At 38.9% G+C, this 20,909-nt stretch overlaps 1 protein-coding gene and 1 long non-coding RNA gene across 3 annotated transcripts; one reads left to right on the top strand and one right to left on the bottom strand.

Annotated features, from left to right (window-relative positions):
* Positions 1-2,586: 2,586 nt before the first annotated feature.
* Positions 2,587-3,830, top strand: LOC126625201 (uncharacterized protein At1g08160-like). Its single transcript, XM_050294290.1, has one exon. It carries the CDS (start codon positions 2,867-2,869, stop codon positions 3,536-3,538), a length of 672 nt encoding a protein of 223 aa, XP_050150247.1. The 5' UTR covers positions 2,587-2,866; the 3' UTR covers positions 3,539-3,830.
* Positions 3,831-11,750: 7,920 nt separating this feature from the next.
* On the bottom strand, positions 11,751-14,478 carry LOC126625385 (uncharacterized). Of its 2 annotated transcripts, XR_007624419.1 has the most exons (4): positions 14,153-14,478; positions 12,992-13,818; positions 12,728-12,883; positions 11,751-12,630 (listed from the first exon to the last, which is right to left on the bottom strand). It is a non-coding gene; the product is annotated as an uncharacterized LOC126625385 (long non-coding RNA). The 2 variants fall into 2 exon arrangements; XR_007624418.1 differs by having other exon boundaries at positions 12,992-14,478.
* Between the last annotated feature and the right edge of the window lie 6,431 nt (positions 14,479-20,909).

Below are 20,909 nucleotides of genomic sequence, written 5' to 3'. Positions count from 1 at the left end.
CTCTTTTCCTTTTGGTTTCCACTGCATCTCTGTCTCAGTCTCTTGGCGAAATTGGAGGGCTAACTCCACTTGCTTTTCTTGGACAGCTTGGTCGTGCCCATCACTCATCCTTTTTCTTTTTCTTTTTTTTCTTTTCCTTTTGCTTTCCACTACGTCTCTGCCTCTGTATGTCTGTGTGCTGCCAGGATGTAGATCGCATACTTCTTCGTGTAAATTACGGAAAAACTGAACAATTCTTTCAAGTTTCAGACTTCTTTTGCCGTCTTTGTCAAAAAAGTACTCGAGCAGTCATTTGTCTTCGACAGAAACCTTGAGCCTGTGGCCTTCCATGTTCTGTTTGCCTTGAGATTGCATCAAGGCTATGACTTTATTAAACTCCTGCCTATCAATGTCTCTTGAGTGCTAATTGGACTTCATTTTGTCTGTGCAACTCGGCCAAGGAGTCCAACAAGTCAGCTTTCAAGAGCCTGGAAAGTCTTGCATCAAAAACCTCACCAAGTTTCGATGGGGTTGATTTGGCAAGCTTCAGAGACTGAACTGCCTGAATGGCCTTAGTGGAGAGCACCCTTGACTTTTATAGAGGCTTTCTCGGTCCCCCTCTCAGGCCACCACAGACGGTGGTGAATTTTCGGGAAGAAGAATAAGGTGTTGCAGATAAATAGCTCAGGTGGTTGAGTTCTGGGTGATCTTGTTTCAAACCCAGTTAAGGAACGTGGAATTTCAAACAACCCAATGAACCCATCACAGTAGATTTCATGAATGCTGTTGGATGTGGATTGTGGAGTGAGGGTTTTGGAAGCTTTGTTTTTCCTCAGCCAACAACTTTTTCTCTCTCTCTCTTTGTGACGCTCCCCAAGCAGCTCAAATAGATATTTTTCTTTTTCGGCCGCAACGAGAGCAGTGGAGGAGAAGGCAGAGCGAAGGCTGAAGAGGTGAGGAGAGTAAGGTGCTGACGGTGATGGCGAGTACGCCATGTACCTTCCACCGATCGTCTTCTCCTTTTTCTGGTCGTCCGATCGTCTTCTCCTTCTTCTCCTTCTCAGAGGCATAGCGACTCTCAACGGTGGACCACTATATTCTGATGACATGAGTCAACCCCTGATAGGATTTGCAGCATCCACCGCTTGACTTCGCCGTTCGGATCTGGATTTAAAACTTCTTCTTCTCGGCTTCAGATCGTTTGGCGAGATCGACGACGAATCGGAACCTTCTGCGAGGGTTTTTTACGAGTGCAACGGCGTTTCTCCATCTCCTTATAGTCTGCTCCGACGGATTCTTGTTCTCCACCTCGAAGTCCTTCAAGTATTTCTCCATTTCCACACTTTCTCTTTCTTATTTCTCACAGCATTTAGAGAGAGGGAGAGGGAGAGGGAGGCGACGACTTAGAGAGAGAAAGGGAGAGAGCAAGAGAGTTGAAGCCAAAGGTGTGGGAGTCGCTTCCCTTTTATATTTACATCGTAATTGTAAAGAGAGAGAAGGGAGAAAGAAAGCTTCGGCGAGCAATCAGTATGACTGACTGAGAGAGGAGAAAAGGAGAAATTTGGTTTCTTGGGTTTTTGTGAATTTGTAGATTCATGGCGAAGGTGAAAAAAATGAAAGAGAACCGACACAATTTTTCGTATCGATTCCCACAGACGACGCCAAATGTTGATGCACAAAACCGGAGGGGTCTTGGAACAATGTAAATTCGACCGTGAATCTACAAGAAATGTAAATAATACAAGATGTATCATGGTTCACCCCAAGGTTTGGGCTACGTCCACACTGATATTGTATTTCTGAGAGAGAGATGGAGCTTCTCTATGAGAGTGAGAGCTTTGAGAGGGTGGGGGTGTGGCCTTAGAAAATGGCCTCCTCTAATTGTGAGGGTGAAGAGTCCTTTTATAGAATAAGGGCTCCTCACTTATTACATATTTGCCCCTTCCTTTATTACATAATTACATTTAAGACCCCCGAGTATTTATACGAGATCTAAATACGGAAGCCCTAAGTATGGTATAAACAGGTTCTATATTACTGCCTCTGTGCACATACTATTAAATATGGACCAGAATTTACTTGATTCAAATACAAACCAATCAAATATGTCTTTCCCCTTCTCATTTGAATTGAGGTATAATTTTGCGTTCAAGTGAGTTCGTTTCAACCGAGTTAGGGCTTAACTCGAGGTAGTCTCAAGTTTATCAGTTTTATCGAGCTCAATCTTATTATTACACCTTATTAAAAATGATTTTTTATCCTCAATTAACATAAAATTAATTAAAATTAAATTCTGCAGGTTGACATTTACTTTCGTTCGTGTAATTTCAAATGTTGCAATTTAATTCCCGTAGTTGAAGAACGATTAGAACTACAAGCTTCAATCGTGGTTTCTTTTAACCTTTACAAAATTGAAGTCTTTAAACCAAATTTTATAAACCAAATAATGTGGATGTTATTTTATTTGTTGTTGCTGTTGAAGTTGGAGTTATTGCTTTTCACCCAAACCACATTTGATAATGTGTGTTTAATTGTGGTTTTTTTGGTTCAATGTATTTGATTTTTTTTCTTATCAATACCAAATAGGATAAATACCAAAAACTTAAAAAGACAAATAGGAGAGGAAATAAAATCATCAAACCCATCAGAATCATCCCCACACCTTCACTCCTGAACTCTCCCTTTATTTTTTTCTCCTCCTCTTCCTCCCTTTTCTGTCTCTAATTGCAGAACCCCCACCCCGGAGCTGCTACTTACCCCGCCATCGAATCTCTGGAGGACCCTTAGGCCACAACCCATCCCATCAACAACAACAAAAAACCCAATTTGCAGAGTGAAAGTGAAAGTGATAGGGTGGGAGGTATTTCAGGAATATCAGAATAGGTAAATGGCTACTTCATCCGAAGGGCAAGACACCGGCTATCCAGCTCCGCCCGGCCAATTTCCCACTGGCTACCCTGCCGCAGCACCGCTGCCCAACATCCTTGACCGCATCATCTCGATCGTCGCCGTCATCGCCGTCGTCGGCGGGTTCTTCTTCTTTATCATCTGGTTCAACATCGGCAGTTTCACCTTCCCTGAGTTCCGGGTCGAATCCGCCGCCGTCTCCCCGCTCAACGCGACTAGCTCCGAGCTCACCGCCACGTGGAACTTTACCCTCCTCGCCACCAACCCCAGCCGCAAGGTCACCGTCTTCTTCGACAGCCTCGCGGCCTCGCTCATATACAACGAGGGATTTCCGCTCACCATGAATGGGGTGCCTGACTTCGTCGTACCCAAGAGCAACCAGACGCGCGTCAACATTAAGCTCGCGATGGTGGGGGAGTACGTCGGCGACCAGGTGGCGAGGGGAATCGCCGACGGGAAAGATCGCGGGACGGTGAGGTTCACAGTTGGGGTGACGGCGCAGGTTCGGTTTGAGCCTCAAATGTATCAACGCAGAGGGCTGTCATTGCTGGTCTTCTGCGATCGCGTCGAGTTCACCGGGTTTGCCCAAAATAATGGGACCGGGACTCTGACGGGTGAGTCAAGTCCGTGCAAAGTTAAGTATGACGATTAAGAGTTAATTTTCAGCACAAGAAGAAGAGCATATAGCCATCTACTATTCTGGCAACGTTACAACTTCACTTCACTGTATTGCATGTTTTCTCTGACCCGGCTTTGATGTTACTTGTTCTCAACGCTTGGTTAAACTAACTATTTGCTTCTCGACGCTGAAATGGGTGGTTTTCTGATGACTTATTATCTGCTCCTCAATTTTCTTCGTGGATGAAACCGCACAAAACCATTTTCCAGAAATTGAATAAAAAAAGGAGAAAAGAAGCAATAGAGCCTGAGCACATGATCAGCAACTCCGCCGTGTAGAAAGATGCATGTTGCTAATTGTCCTCTCCTGGCCCACGGCGGGAGTAAAACACAGAAAAAGGGAAATCATTCCTCTCCTGGCCCACGGCGGGAGTAAAACACAGAAAAAGGTGAATCATTTTGTTGCTTTTGGTTGGTCCGTGAAGCACAACACCCATAAGTAGGAGAAAAGATAATTAATGTAAAATGACCACTTTTGCTGTTCTTAGCTTCCTAACAGAAACTTACAGCCCCACTTTATACTTAATAATGGTGCCATGATTTAATATCCACCACTAAGTTGGTACAAAATTAAATGGGTCAATAGGATGGTTGATTCTTCTTAACAGCTTGAGTGTCACCCTGATGGCAAATAAGCATAATAAACACGTTGTAATCCGCTCAATTATTAGAGGAAATAGCAAGAGAAGGAAGGAGAATAGATAAAGAATAGTGAGAAGTGAGGGGAATGATGAGTGAAATTTGTAGTTGAACTCGATGGCCATAAATGGCAATCAGAAACCCAACGATTCATTTTTGTTGTAATTGGCAAAAATGGCTGTTTAAGGGTGAAAGGTACTGTACAATCTCTTTTGGGGAGGTTGAAATAGAACTTTTACGGGATAATTTCTTGTATTCCTTCTTCTTAAATATATACATGTACAATCATTGTTCAACAAGGAAACAAATAATAAAGCTTATAAACAAACCTACCTAATAAAGGACTCCTAGTATTTACATTCCCTTTTTTCCTAATATTGACTCACGACTAACACTCTCCCTCAAGTTGGTGCATAGATATCACACATGCCCAACTTGACAAGTGAGTCATCAAACTTTCGACTACGTACCGCATGAGTTAGAACATCTGCAAGTTGCTCCTCCGAATTCACAAATGGTATTGACACAATCTTCCTCTCAAGTTTCTCTTTAATAAAATGTCGATCAACTTCCACATGTTTTGTCCTATCATGCTGTACCGGATTATCAACTATATCTCTCGCTGGCTTATTATCACAATATAGTCTCATGGTCTCCTTTGGCTTGAACCCTAGCCCCTCAAGAAGTTTTCGAAGCCAGAGAATCTCGCAAATGCCGTGAGCCATCCCTCTATACCCGGCCTCAGCTGAGGATCTTAATACCACCTTTTGTTTTTTACTTCGCCATGTAACCAAATTTCCTCCTACAAAAGTAAAATATCCCGAAGTAGACCATTTGTCATTCACACTTCCTGCCCAATTAGCATCTGTGAACCCCTCAACCCTCAAATGTCCATGTTTCCGATATAAAACTCATTTTCCAGAGACAGACTTCAAATGTGCTAAGATACGCATAACAGCAGCCATATGATCTACACTCGGTGAATGCATAAATTGACTTACTACACTCACTGCATAGGCAATATCTGGTCGTGTATGAGCCAAATAAATTAGTCTCCCACTGATTTCTTATTCGGATCCAAGCATAGATGATGTTTTTCAACAATAGGAGTATCTACTGGCTTACATCCCAGCATACCAGTTTCTTTTAACAAATCCAAAACATACTTACGTTGTGACAAGAAAATACCTTTCGAAGATCGAGCAACTTCAACTCTAAGAAAATACTTCAAATCCTCTAGGTTCTTCATTTCAAACTCAGCCGCAAGATTACTTTGTAATTTTGAAATCTCATCAAAATCATCTCCAGTGATAATCATGTCATCTACATAGATGATTAAGGCTGTCACTTTTCCCTGTCTTCGTTTAACGAACAATGTATGATCAGAATGACTCTGATAATACCCAATCTTTTTCATAACTTGAGTAAACCTATCAAACCATGCACGAGGTGATTGCTTAAGTCCATAAAGAGACTTACGCAATCGATAAACTCTGGTATTTCTACTAGCACTGTACCCAGGAGGAAAATCCATATATACTTCTTCCTCCAAGTTCCTATGGAGGAAAGCATTTTTCACATCAAACTGTTTTAATGGCCAGTCCATATTAGGAGCTAAAGATATCAAAACACGTACCGTATTCATCTTGGCAACCAGAGAGAACATTTCTTGATAATCTACACCATATGTTTGGGTGTATCCTTTAGCTAGCAACCTTGTTTTGTACTTGTCTATTGATCCATCGGCTTTGTATTTGACAGTAAACACCCACCGACATCCAACCGTTTTTTTTCCTTTTGGTAAATACGTCACCTCCCAGGTATTATGCTTCTGTAATGCCAACATTTCCTCATCCATTGCTTTTGCCCACTTTGGATCCGTCAGAGCCTCCTCCACACGAGTTGGTACTCGAATAGACTCCATATTGTCTACCAAGGTCTTGCGCTCTGGTGCAAGACCATTGCATGAGACATAGTTAGCTATTAGATACTTCACTTTACCTTCTGGAGAAAACCTGTCAGGTGGCACACCTCGATTTTGTCTCGGTGGCAGCTTATATGTATTTGCATCATTACTTGCATTAGTTACATAATCATCCGCAATACTTACCTCAGGTATATCCAAAGAAGATTCATTAAGCAACACTGTATAGCTAGAGAGAGAAGGGGGTACATCAGCAGAATCAGCAAGTTGTTGCCGTGACTCCATACTGCTCTCGGCAAGTTGTTGCCGTGACTCCATACTACTCTCGGCAAGTTGTTGCCGTGACTCCATACTACTCTTGGTAAGTGACTGTTGTGGTTGTTCTGATGGTACTGCAACGGGCTCATTCCTATCATGTATAACACTAGTGATCTCTACTATAGTATCATTCTCCTGAGTCCTATTATGCACGGCAGGTGTGATCTCTACCATAGTGTTTCTATCTAGATCCAACCATTCCAGATCACCACTAGTGCTCTCCCCCTGGTGATCTAAAGATGAAGATACAGGAGCATAAAACAACTTCGACTCAGAAAAAGTCACATCCATGGTAATATACAGATGTCGAGTCTTAGGGTGATAACATTTATACCCTTTTTGGTAGAGGAGAAACCAACAAACACACATCGGAGAACACATGGATCCAACTTAGTACGATGAATCTTTTGAATATGCACATACGCCACACACCCAAATACCCAAGGGGTGAGAGTATTAGTAGACACCACTGGAACATGTTGAGTGAGAACTTGAAGAGGAGTTCGAAAATCAACCACCCGAGAGGGCATACGATTAATCACGTAGACGGCATAAGTGACAGCTTCAGGCCAAAATACCTTAGGAACAGATGCTCCCAGAAGTAAAGCACACGCCGTTTCTAAGATATGGTGATTTTTCCTTTCAGCCACCCCATTTTGCTGGGAGTATGGGGACAGGTTGTTTCATGGAGAATGCCTTGATCACACAGAAACTTCGACAACTCAAGATTAATATACTCGCCACCATTATCAAAACGGAGAACTTTAATCACATACGAGTATTGTGTCGAGGTGAGATGCACGGTGCCTGCACCACACACGGGTGCCAAAGTACCATTGGCAGTTGGTATGTTTTTTCTATGAGATGTAGTCATGTATTGAAACATATTTTTATCATATGTCATATGATCTGTTGCCCTAAAGTCCAGAATCCAACCTATATGGTGCTAAGTTTCGGAGGCTAAGAGAACACGTCCCAAGGTACCTGTGTCGGAAGACGAGTCACCCCGAGTACGAATCAACAGATTTTGACTAGAGTCACTAAGGCTAGTCACAGCTTCCGGGACTGTTGGTGTAGCCACAGCAAGGGAGGCACAGACTCCACTGGACCCTACTGCTCCACGTTCCTTGGCACGCAATTTTTTCTTCAATTCTGGAAACCAATCAGGCACCCCATGCTTAGCAAAGCACATATCCTCAGTATGACGGGTTTGTCCACAAAAAGTACACTTCAAATCATCTTTATTTTCTCGGTTGAAGGGACGAGAATTTAAAGATTGATTAGAAGAATGACTAGGACGAGGAGCACCAGCTGGCCGGGTGATCATGGCCATGGACGACAGCCCTTCTTGATTGTTACTTCCGCCCATCATAGTAGCATGTCGTTAAGCTTCACGCTGAACAACAGAAAACACCTCATCAACAGATGGTAAGGGCTGAGTACGTAAAATATCATTACGCACTTTATCAAATGCATCATCCAAACCCGCCAAAAAAGCATACACACGACCAATTTGAATTTCTTCTCGAAGTGTCTTGAACTCCACAGCACATTCTATCTTGATTGGTCTCTGTTGATCTAACTCCTGCCAAACGGACTTGAGATGGATTGGGCCGTTTGAAAGTTCGAAAAAATAAGACGTGTACAAAATTTCTTTCAAAACTTCTCGAGTAATAGTTTGAAAAAACATACGTGGGTTCAGTATAAGCCTTAAGTGTATCGATTGATGGATATTACATATAAGTTCATGTACAACGAGACGGGTCAGGCCGGGCTAGGTTGACTCATCTTGTTTTAGATGAGCATAAATGAATAAAATAAAATACAATAAAGATTGTGAGTGAATTATTTCTATGAAGAATTTGAATTTCCCATTAAAGAGAGATAACTTTGCTCTAAGTCTTTGACTTTGAGATGAATCAAAAACTCAAAACCTCATTCGTTGGCAAGGCAATACCACTATATGGGAAACATTTCTTGGGAAAGGCACTTAAAAAACACAATGATTGATTAGAAATTGGATTATATTAAGAGTATTAAAACATATTGGTGTTCGTATGGGTGTACAATGGGTCAGGCTAGGCCGGGCCAACTCGATTAAAATAGGCACATATGGATCGAGGAACATAGCATTGAGGGTTTGATATAACTGTGGACAAACCTAGTAGAAGAAGAAGGTGGCTCCAGTACATTTTCTTCACCAACACTTTGTTCATTGTTGCCATCATCATAGCTAATTTCGTCATCCTCACCACCATTGCCACTAGCACTAATTTGTTCATCGCCGCCATCATCAATACTAATTTCGTTGTCCTCACCACCACTACCACTAGGACTAATGCCACCTAGATCACCCATTTCTCTTATAAAATGATTAATCATGTCAGTCTATCATGGTATTTTCCAAACACTGGATGAATATAAGCGAAACATTAAACACAAACAAATATAGAGAAAAGTCATGGTGACCAAAACAAATACTAGTTACTTTACTAAAAAAGATGTCTTGCTAAACAATTGTGGAGATAAATCGAGAAGAGCATAAAAGGTATGCAGGTGAATTCCTCGATTATTTGAGGCTTGATTACAAAGCCTTGATGTACAAGTATACTTTCTATACAATGCATACATAAAAGGAATACTATCTAAGAGGTTTGATTTATATAGGAAAACCACACAATGATAACAAGAAATCAAAAAAGAAATATAAAGAACACTCATTGTTTCACACAAAGCATGTAGATTGTTTGTTCCAAGAGCATTCTGGAAGTGTTCATTTGTTCCACCAGCATACCCATGACTATCTCTAACTATTAGTGCCTTTCACGAACCCAGGAGTCTATAAAGCATAATTCCCTTTGAAGCTTTCACACCGATTGATGTAAAAAGCTTAGAATAACTTAGGGGTAGCTCAACCAATTCACGGATTTGAGGCATCTACTTGAACACCATCTACGTCATCATAAGAAACTTCATCCTTCTTTTTTACAGGTTTTCCCTAGCAAAAGATCTCAGGAAAAACCACTCAACTTTCTCCGAGAGTTCCAATGACCTTGAACGCTAGACTTTCGGGAATGAACATATCTTTTTTCCACAAATGACACAAATCAGATGGATTGCTTATTCTGATAGCAGTATGGAAGTTCTCATTTGTAACATCTGTTGAATTAAGTATCTATGCATCAACGGGTTCATCGTCCAAGTCAATCATATCCACATTCTCCTTTATCAATTGTAGAGAAGATTTCATGCATAAAGCAGCAGGGTCACCACCAAAGCACCAATTTAAGCAATCTGCTTCCAAACACCACCCACATCATCATCACAAGTAACTTCATCCAACCATTCCTCCTAGGTTCCCCTCACAAAGCTCTAATTCTCCATAGTTTTTGGATAGAGTAAAGGAGACAGCACGATTCGGAGGAGACGAAAATATTTAGATGAAGCGACACGAGAATGAGGAGAAGAGATAGAGAACACTGAGAAGTGAGCAGAATGATAAGTGTTATTTTTACTTCAAGGGATATTACGCATGAGTTCATGTACAACGAAATGAGTAGGGCCGGGCTGAGTCAATTCACCTTGTTTTAGATGAGCACAAACGAATAAAATAAATTACAATAAAGATTGTGAATGAATTATTTCTATGAAGAATTTGAATTTCCTATTAAAGAGAGACAACTTTGCTCTGAGTCTTTGACTTTTAGATGAATCAAAAACCCAAACCCAAAACCTCATTTTTCGCAAGGCACTACCACTACATGGGAAACAACATTTGGGAAAAGAACTTAAAAAACACAATGATTGATTAGAAATTGGAGTATATTAAGAGTATTAAAACATAATTAGTGTTTATATGGTTGTACAATGAGTCAGGCTAGGTTGGCCTAACAAGAGTAAAGTAAGCACATATGGATAGAAGAAAAAGGCAAGAATGAAGTAGAAAAAAGTATTGAGAAACATAGCTATGTAGAGGGATATTATACATGAGTTTATGTACAACTAGACGGGCATGGCAGGGCCAGGCCGACTCGTCTTGTTTTAGATATTAAGGTTGGAGTAATATGCCTTCTTTTGTATTTTCACACTGTTAAAAGAAACTAAAATTAAATTTAAATTTAAATGGTGAGGTGAACTTAGATGGATGATGGTGTTTAAAAAGAAGAAGAAAAAAAAAATCTTATTTTACCAAAAAATAAAAATCTTACTATTTTTGGTGTAATTAGTCATAAAAAAAAATAGAGATGGATAGAATTGCATGCCTACAAAATGAATTTTTATGCAAGTAGCCCTTTACCCCAATGGTGGAGGGGAGTGTTTCCCTTGCACCACAGTATGAGCTCGAACCCTGTCGGCTCTCTAATCTAACAAATTTATCATTTGACCCAAAAAAAAAGCAAAAATGAATTTTTATTGCAAGTGACTCTTTAGCACAGTAATGGCTATTGACCACAATGGGGAAAGCTTTTACATAACAGCGTGAATTCAAAATCATTCGATGATCAATGTAACCAAATTTATTGTTTGACAAAAAAAAATTAAAAATAGAAATTAATTAAATTCTTTCATTTCTGCCACACATGCCCCATATCCCATTTTCCATTGACTTCATCATATGTAAAAGCTGCTTGTTGATTAATTCTCCACAAACAGTTTGCACACCGTTTATCATCTCTCGAAGCCTTGTATACCTCAAAGCTTCCGCTGACCTTATTCCACCGCATGTGGCAAAAGAACAATGTGCTGATTGAATTAGTTTTGAACTTCCATGAAAACGAGTGTTGAAACGGGATCTCGTGCCGACCAAGGTCATCGTTTTTGGATTTGCATTTAACTGTCAAAACAATCCCTGGGCCTAAATTATTAGTTATAACCACATGCCTCTTAACATTACTGAAGCATAACAACGGCGTCGGCAATGTCAAGACAATGAGCAAGGCGAGTGGCGTTATCTTCAACATTGCCAGAATTGTATGCTTACAATGTTTGTTTGGCCAGCACCCTTTAAATATTCCACGACTATATCTGTTTATGAAGTTTCATTGTAACTTATTTACGCTTTTTAATATGGGGTGTTTAGAATTAGGCGCCTAATTGTACTCTTTCATAGACTAAACATCTATAGCTTTTAGGATTTTGGTTAAACTTTTGCCTGTTTTTAGGTGCCACATGTTTTCAATTCTAAACACAGCGTGATATATTCTTCACCATGCTTCAATTTGATATTGAAAAGGATGGAACGACGTGATATATTCTTCACCATCCTTCATTTGGACGTCGTTTAAGAAATTTGTACGTCGTTTGAGAAATTTGTCAATTGAACCGCAACACCATTTAAGAAATTTATCTTGGTATGTTTTTGTGACGGGAAATGTTTGATGTTTGAGGGATTCCTTCATCATACTAATAGGTTTGGAAAGATTTATGGATTAGTGTTGAAGATGACGTCTTGCATATCATCTCCAATGTTAACCACAAATATGTATGCATCTTTCCTTTCCCCGGTACACATGGTAACTGCAGAAATGAAAACAAATATAGTAGAGTAAATGAACATCGACCAACTATAGAAGAGCAAAAGAGAGCGTATATTCAATTATCTTACCCTCTAAGCCACCAGCAAAGAGTGGAAACAACCTAGCATAAGATTGGAACAATGAACACTAAATTGAGGAGAACATAATCCTTTTGTGAAAATGTCTGCACACTGATATGCAGAAGCTACAAACTGCAACAAAAGAGTGTTGTTCACGAACAAAATGACAATCAATTTCAATATGCTCATGATTGGTTACTGATGCTATGCCAAAAATGTTATCACAATGAAGTAAAGGAGCATAAGAGCTTAAAATGTGCAATTCCTTGGGTAGCTGCTAAATCCAAACATGCAAATTACATCTAAAAAGGCAGGTTGTCAATGACATATTTGCCAAGTGGGATATAGTTCAACATGCAAATGACATTTATATTCACTAACCATAAATAGTGCCTTGAAAGCATAAAGGCACAGGCAATCAAACCCTTCTTGGTAATAGCTAGGACAGATGCTTCGCTGTCTTATATTTTCCAGCTTTCCACCAAGCACCAACTATGTTGCAATCAATCATGAAACGAAGAGCAAAAAGAACGATGTTTCATGTGACATGAAATTCTTCATACCTAGAACGATGTTTTCATGCAGTGCCCTATATTGAGTGGGGCAACAAATGAAATAAAACATTGTGTTAAATAAACAAATTAATTCACATTAAATTCATAAAAGAAAATGTCTGAAATACTAACCTCAAGATGATTGTAGCGAGCAACATCAATAAAAAGGATAGTCTGTTCGTGAATAAATTGAACACACCAAACGTGATGCCCTTTGACCTCGTAGTTACTATAGTGGCGCTCCCTGCTATTAACGGGATTGACGCACCAATGATCCATCAGGCAGCTCTACCCCATGCAGATATCCACAACCATTTAAACAAATCAAATCCAAAAAGTTAGATATATTAGGTGTTTGAACCTAGCATTGAGAGTTTGATATAACTGCGGACAAACCTAGTAGCAGTAGGTGACTCCGGTACATCTTCATCAATAGTTTGTTCATCCCACCATCATCACTGCTAATTTTGTTGTCCCCACCACCATTGCTGCTAGCACTAATTTGTTCATCGCCACCATCATCACTGCTAATTTCGTCGTTCCCACCACCACTGCCACAAGCATTAATGCCAACCATACCACCCAGTTTTCTTATAAAAAGACTATTCATCGCATATGTATATAATAACCTAAGGATATAAAATTGTCAAGTTCCATCAAATACATATTTGAGTTTTTATCACAAACGGTTCCTGAAATTGGCCTACCCTATCAAGATGATCGCTAAAATTGCAAATCGATCAATGCAGTCCCTAAAAATGGGTGTCACAAATCAATGTGGTCATTTCGTCACTATTCTGTCAAAATTTCTGTTATGTGTTGACGTGGCACATAACTGGATCCTACAAGTCTAAAATATAGGGATTAAAATATTAAAATAACAAAAAATATATTTTATTTTTATATAATTAAAAAATTAAATAAAGAAAAAACGAAAAAAGAAGAAGCTAAGTACTGCGGAGAAGTAGACGGGGGAGCCACTGTAGACTCACTAGGCTTAGCGACCAATCTTGAGGCTTCAGGTGATGCGCCGACAAGGAATTGGAAGCAGCCGTTTTGGGATCGAGATACCAATTTGGTGGTGCGGGGCTTAACCTGGCTGGCTTTGGTGGTGGTTGCAGCGGTGGGTCACAAGGTTTGATTTCAAAATTTTGAATTTCGAGTTTAAAGGATTTGAAAGTGTTCGAATTTTGGACTTGCAGTGAAGTTGGCAAATGAATAAACTGTTAAAAAACATAAGCATACTTTAAATCAAGAATATTCTGATAGGAAGCGGATAAAGAGAAAATAGCTAAGTGATTGGCGACCAAGAAACATGCACCTCCTAATTTATATTTTATTAAAGGCCAGATCTAACTGAAACCCACAAAACAAAACCCAAACACTACAAAATGGCCTCGGATCCAACATTTTCATCTCCTCTCCTCTCCTCACCCACCCATTCATAAAAGAGTGCTAGCAGCAACGTCTATCTATTCCTTCTTACTCAAAGAGCAAATTAAGAACACAGAGAGAGAAAAAGGTAATAGGAAAGAAACAGAGACAGAGAAGCATTACCCTGAGAGAGAGGAGTAGACGGCCGAAGAAACAGTCGAAGTCGGTGACTGCGTCAAATGCCAAGATAAGAAGGACGTAGGAGAAGAAGAAGAAGAAGAAGAAGAAGAAGAAGAAGAAGAAGGAGAAGAGAGACAACGTCTGTGAGTGAGAAAACTAGGTGTGAAAGCAAAATTCAGAGAAGACAGAAGAATTTAAAGGAAACAGCAAGAGAATAAGAAGAGATAAAGAACAGTGAGAAGTGAGAGGAATGATGAGTGAAATTTGTAGTTGAACTCGATCGTCGAAAATGGCTATCAGAAACCCAACGATTCATTTTTGCTGTAATCGACAAAAATGGTTGTTTGAGGGTGAATGGTACTGTACAACCTTTTTATGGAAAGGTTGAACTATTAATAATATGCATTATTGGGAATTATAATGGCCTCCACCCAATCAAAATAGATTGGGCCGTTTGAAAGTTTGAAAGATCATACGTTTACAAAATTTCTTTCAAAACTTCTCGAGTAAAAGTTTGAAAAAAACATACATGGGTTCGGTATAAGCCTTAAGTGTATTAATCGAGGGATATTACGTATGAGTTCATGTACAATGAGACGGGTTAGGCCGTGCTGAGTCGACTCATCTTGTTTTAGATAAGCACAAACAAATAAAATAAATTACAATAAAGATTGTGAATGAATTATTTCTATGAAGAATTTGAATTTCCCATTAAAGAGAGACAACTCTGCTCTGAGTCTTTGACCTTGAGATGAATCAAAAACTCAAAACCTCATTTGTTAGCAAGGCACTATCACTACATGGGAAACATCTTTTGGGAAAAGCACTTAAAAAACACAATGATTGATTAGAAATTGGATTATATTAAAAGTATTAAAACATATTGGTGTTCATATGGGTGTACAATGGGTTGGGCTAGGCTAGCCCAACCCGATTAAAATAGGCACATATGGATCAAGGAACATAGCATTAAGGGTTTGATATAATTGTGGACAAACCTAGTAGAAGAATGAGGCGGCTCCAGTACATCTTCTTCACCAACACTTTGTTCATCGCTGCCATCATGACAACTAATTTCGTTGTCCTCACCACCATTTCCACTAACACTAATTTGTTCATCACCACCATCATCACTACTAATTTCATCGTCCCCACCACCACTACCACTAGCACTAATGTCACCCAGATCACCCATTTCTCTTATAAAATGACTAATCATGTCAGTTTATCATGGCATTTTCCAAACACTGGATGAATATAAGTGAAACATTAAACACAAACAAATATAGAGAAAGGTCACAATGACCAAAACAAATACTAGTTACTTTACTAAAAAAGATGTCTTGCTAAACAACTACGGAGATCAATCGAAAAGAGCATAAAAGGTATGCAACTGAATTCCTCGATTATTTGAGGCTTGATTACAAAGCCTTGATGTACAAGTATACTTTCTACACAATGCATACATAAAAGGAAGACTATCTAAGACATTTGATTTATACAGGAAAACCACACAAGGATAACAAGAATTCAGAAAAGAAATACAAAGAACACTCATTGTTTCACACAAAGTAGATAGATTGTTTGTTCTAAGAGCATTCTGGAAGTGTTCATTTGTTCCACCAGCATACCCATGACTATCTCTGACTATTAGGGGTGCAAATCAGGCGGGTTCGAAGGTCAACCCAATCCTAACCCAACTTTTACAATTCAGGATCGGGTTAGGTTTCATTCGGGTTCATTTGGGCTCAGGTTCAATTGGGTTAGGGTTTACTTGGGTTGGGTTCAGGTTGCCTAACTTTTTCAAGTTTAATCTTGTAACAACTTAGTTTCCAAGAATTCCTAAAACAAATTAAGCCAAGTAGCATCAAAGCTAGCTAACTTTAATTTCATAAATCAATCTACCATAAAGCTTTAGGATTTAAAGACTACAATTATGAGCTGACTAATCGAAGCCTCTTATTCCTTAAAAGTTTAAGTAATTATAAAGGGTAATTTATTTTTAAAAAAAATTAGAAAGAGCGTTGGTTTTTAGACTTAGCTCACTTGGGTGTAGTATGAGCATTAATCGATATGGGTAACAATCTAGTTAGATTGGGTTTGGTTAGTCGGGCTGGGTTGGGTTAGGGATGGACGGGCAAATGATCAACTCAACTCAAACCAATCAATAAACGGGTTGAAATTGGGTTGGGTTTGGTCGGGTTATAACTATAAAAAAAACCCACTTGTTCGGGTTTAAGTCGGGTTTGACATGGACGAGTTCGAATTGATCCAACCCAAGGTGCACCCCTACTGACTATTAGTGCCTTTTCTGAACCTAGGAGTCTAGGAAACATAATTCCTTTCGGATCTTTCACACCGATTGATGTAAAAAGCTTAGAATAACTTAAGGGCAGCTCAACCAAATCACGGATTTAAGGTATCTACTTAAACACCATCTACGTCATCATAAGCAACTTCATCCTCCATTTCTATGTGTTTCCCCTGGCAAAAGTTCTCAAGGAAAACCACGCAACATTCTCTAAGAGTTATAGTGACCTTGAACGCTAAACTTCCAAGAATGAACGTGTCTTTTTTCCTCAAATGACATAAATTAGATGGATTGCTTGTTTTAATAACAGTATGGAAGTTCTCATTTGTAACATATGTTGAATTAAGTATCTCTACAACAATGGGTTCATCATCTAAGTCAATCATATCCACGTTCTCCCCTATCAATTGCAAAGAAGATTTCATGCATAAAGCGAAAGGGTCACCACCAAAGCACCAATTTGAGCAATCTGCTTCCGAACACCACCCACATCATCATCACAAGTAACTTCATCCAACCTTTCCTCTTGGGTTCCCTTCACAGAGCTTCGAGTTCTCCACAGTTTTTGGACAGAGTGGAGGAGAAGGCAGAAATCGAAGGAGACAAAAAAATTTAGAGGAAGCAACATGAGAATGAGGAGAAGAGATAGAGAACATTGAGAAGTGAGCATAATGATAAGTGCCATTTTTACTTCAAGGGATATTACGCACGAGTTCATGTACAACGAGACGGGTCGGGCCGGGCTAGGTTGACTCACCTTGTTTTAGATGAGCACAAACGAATAAAATAAATTACAATAAAGATTGTGAATGAACTATTTCTATGAAGAATTTGAATTTCCCATTAAAGAGAGACAACTTTGCCATGAGTCTTTGACTTTTAGATGAATAAAAAACTCAAACCCAAAACCTCATTTGTATCGAGGTACTGCCACTACATGGGAAACAACATTTGGGTAAAAATCTTAAAAAACAAAATGATTGATTAGAAATTGGATTATATTAAGAGTAGTAAAGCATAATTGGTGTTTGTATGGGTGTACAATGAGTCGGGCTAGGCTAGCCCAACCCGAGTAAAACAAGCACATATGGATTGAAGAAAAAGCCAAGAAAGAAGTAGAAAAAGTATTGAGAAACATAGCTATATGGAGGGATATTAGACATGAGTTCATGTTCAACGAGACAGGCATGGCAGGGCAAGACCGACTCGTCTTGTTTTAGATGATCACAAACAAATAAAATAAATTACATTAAAGATTATAGCAAGCTGAGCAAACTACTTAAGCCATTACAAGAATATACCACGCCTAAACACCGATATTATATTTTCGTGTATGTTATAGTTGGACAAAACATGCAAATAATCTAATGCTATAGCAAGCTTGAGCAAACTAATAGGACCAGGACTATGATGGGTTAGTCGTCCGTGCGAAGTTAAGGTATTTGAGAGACTGTCAGTATCTAGATATTGTTTTGGAAAGTAAAATTGTACACGCCACCCAATGGAATTACGTGATTGCCCAAGTCACTATTGTTGGACTTGTAGTGAAGTTGGATGACAATGATTGGCTATACATTGTTCTTAAAGTCAATATGATTTTGTCGTAAAAGAGGCAGAAACAAATCCACCCAGGAAAATCACGGCAAAAGTAATGAATATCATGAGACTCCTTACAGCCATTAGAGTCTCTTCAACAACTTCGTTTGGCTATTAACAAACGTAAACCACAAAAAGAAATTTCAAACATTCTTCTGAAAACAAAAACAACCAAATTCAAGATCAATTTATTCACGAATTATTCTCTAAAAACAATACCCAATTCACCGTTGGCAAATGAATAAGCTATTCAGAAACAGACGCATAGTTTAAATCATGGATATTCTGATAGGAAGCTGAATCAAGAAAGAAAGAGAGAAAATAGTTAAGTGATTGGTGAGCAAGAAACATGCACATCTTAAATTATATTTTACTAAAGCTCAGAGCTGACTAAAACCTACAAAACAAAGCCTAAACGCCACAAAATGGCCCCAGATTTAACACTCTCCTCTTTTCTCCTCACACACCCATTCATAAAAAAGTTGCAACAACAAAGTAGATCTATACTTTCTTAATCAAAGAAGAAATTAAGAACACATAGAGAGAAATAGGTAAATGAAAGAGATAAAGAGAGATAGAGAAAGAAGCTTTACCCTTTAAGAGGGGAGGAGACTTCCGAAGAAATAGTTGGAGTAGGCGACTGATGATGGTGGCGACTAATGATGGTGATTCCACACGAGAAAATTAACAAGGTGAAAGCGTCAAAGGCGAAGACAAGAAGGACGTAGAAGGAGGAAGAGGAGAAGAAGAAGAAGAAGAGAGAGAGAGAGAGAGAGAGAGAGAGAGAGAGAGAGAGAGAGAGAGAGAGAGAGAGAGAGAGAGAGAGAGAGAGAGAGAGAGAGAGAGAGAGAGAGAGAGAGAGAGAGAGCGGCAAAAATGGATGTTTGGGGGTGAAGGGTATTGTGTAGTCTCTTTTGGAGAGAATGAACCATTAATAATATGCATTATTGGGAATCATAATAATCTCTACCCAATAAAAATGGAATGAGGCGTTTGAAAGTTTGAAAAACAAACGTTGATGAAATTTCCCTCAAAACTTCATGAATAAAAGTAAGACTTTCACACATCATATTCATCTGAACATTTTTAATTATCACTTACATTCCTTCTCCTCAATATTGCATTAAGATTCACATTACTTTGAGATGAAGTAAACAAGTCAATAATTAAACCACTAAGTGGTGGTCCAGAGGGTGGCGACAAATTTCAAGCCCACGTTTCACACAATACGTCTTGAATTCATTTTCTAGTGGCGTCAACTATTTTCTGGTCATGCCTTTGTTCATGGGCTTGGTTTTTCATTTGTTTACGTTATGGTGGAGAATAGCAATTCATACATAATGCTCATCTTTTTGCACATACATAAGGCTCTTTTTGTGCGTACATACAAATACAACATAAACATATAATTAGATTTAAAAATAAGTAAAATAAAAATAAAAGAAACGATCATTGTAATTGTAACTGTAATTGTAACTACCAAAGTAGTCCATAAAAGAAACAATAAATGTAACTGTAACTACATAAAAATAACTGTAACTAAAAGTAAAATAATAAAACACGGTTCGTTTTTGCTGTTATCAGCAAAAATTGTTGTTTGGTGGTGAAGGGTACTGTGCTGTCTCTTTTGGAGATGATAAATATCTGAAATTTCCTTCGAAACTTCTCGAGTAAAAGTAAAACTTTCACACACTAAATCCGTCTAAACATATTTTAAATTAATTCTCACTTTCACACATCAATATGATTATTTTACATTTCCTTTAAGGAAGTTACCAAAAAGCCCTATTTCAAACCATTTTTCATGTCAAGCACTGCTAGAGATCTAAGCAAGGTAAACAAAACACAATAGGAAGCTCGAATAATTAGGGTTTTGTATTTTTTTCCCCCACGAGAGTTGTGGTATAAAAAAATGTACATAACCTTAAGAGTAAATTTTCATATAAACTCTAATATGTTGTTTATTAAAAGGACTGACAAACAATCAGATATAGAAAATGAGGATATTAAATCATGTTCAAAGCGTAATTAATTGTGTTGTTTTGTTCTTATTTTTATATATGGTCATATTTCCTTTAAATCATGTTTGTAGCTGAGTTGCATGAGTTTGTAATTCCATAACATTAGAAGAGCCATAGTATGATTTATACAATTCAATATCTAATTAGATGTCATGATACAATATGATTAAGAGCACTTCCAATGTGGTCAATTGCCATGTTGATAGGCAAGGAAATTCATTGCCTCCCTCCGCCCCCAAACCCCTCCAGCCCTCTAGGGCAATTGGGCTCAAGGGGAGCCCGAGCAAGAAGTCAAGTGAAAATCCAACATCCAAGTGTCTGGATGAATGTGACGTCAGACATACGTCAGCCACGTTGTAAAAAAATTTGTGCCAGGCACGTGGACAACATTTCAGATGATGGGGCCCGCTTGTAGGGGACGTGTCGTGACAACATTTCAAACGATGGGGCCCACATGGCAGCCCACTCAGTTAAGAGCAACATGGCTGCTTCAAGGCCGATGGATTTCCAACGGCTATTTTTTCTGGGCCGTTAGATTTCCAATGGTAAAAATTTCAACACCAAGCCCCCAACGACACATTTTTGTTTTGCAAGCAAATGCATCTGGAAGAACAGCTCTGCAAGCCTCATTTCTATATCAGATTTTAAAACATCGACACATCATGGAGTACATCAAATAATACATATCACAGACAAGGGCAGGCAGCCATCAGAGGGAAAAAGGTTTGCCATTAAGAAATGGAAAAATTAGTATCCGGTCTCTAGTTACTAATGTTCATTAACGAAAACCTTATTAGTTTTCAGATTTTGATTCAAGTTCCTAGCATTAATG

Source organism: Malus sylvestris, chromosome 6, assembly GCF_916048215.2.
Source record: "Malus sylvestris chromosome 6, drMalSylv7.2, whole genome shotgun sequence".
Classification (NCBI taxonomy): Eukaryota; Viridiplantae; Streptophyta; class Magnoliopsida; order Rosales; family Rosaceae; genus Malus; species Malus sylvestris.
Note: the sequence above shows the minus strand (reverse complement) of the source record. Positions and strands in the feature narration are given on the sequence as shown.

What these genes read in the sequence shown, in the direction of transcription:
- LOC126625201 (XM_050294290.1), top strand. Translation starts at nt 2,867, where the DNA reads ATGGCTACTTCATCCGAAGGGCAAGACACCGGCTATCCAGCTCCGCCC.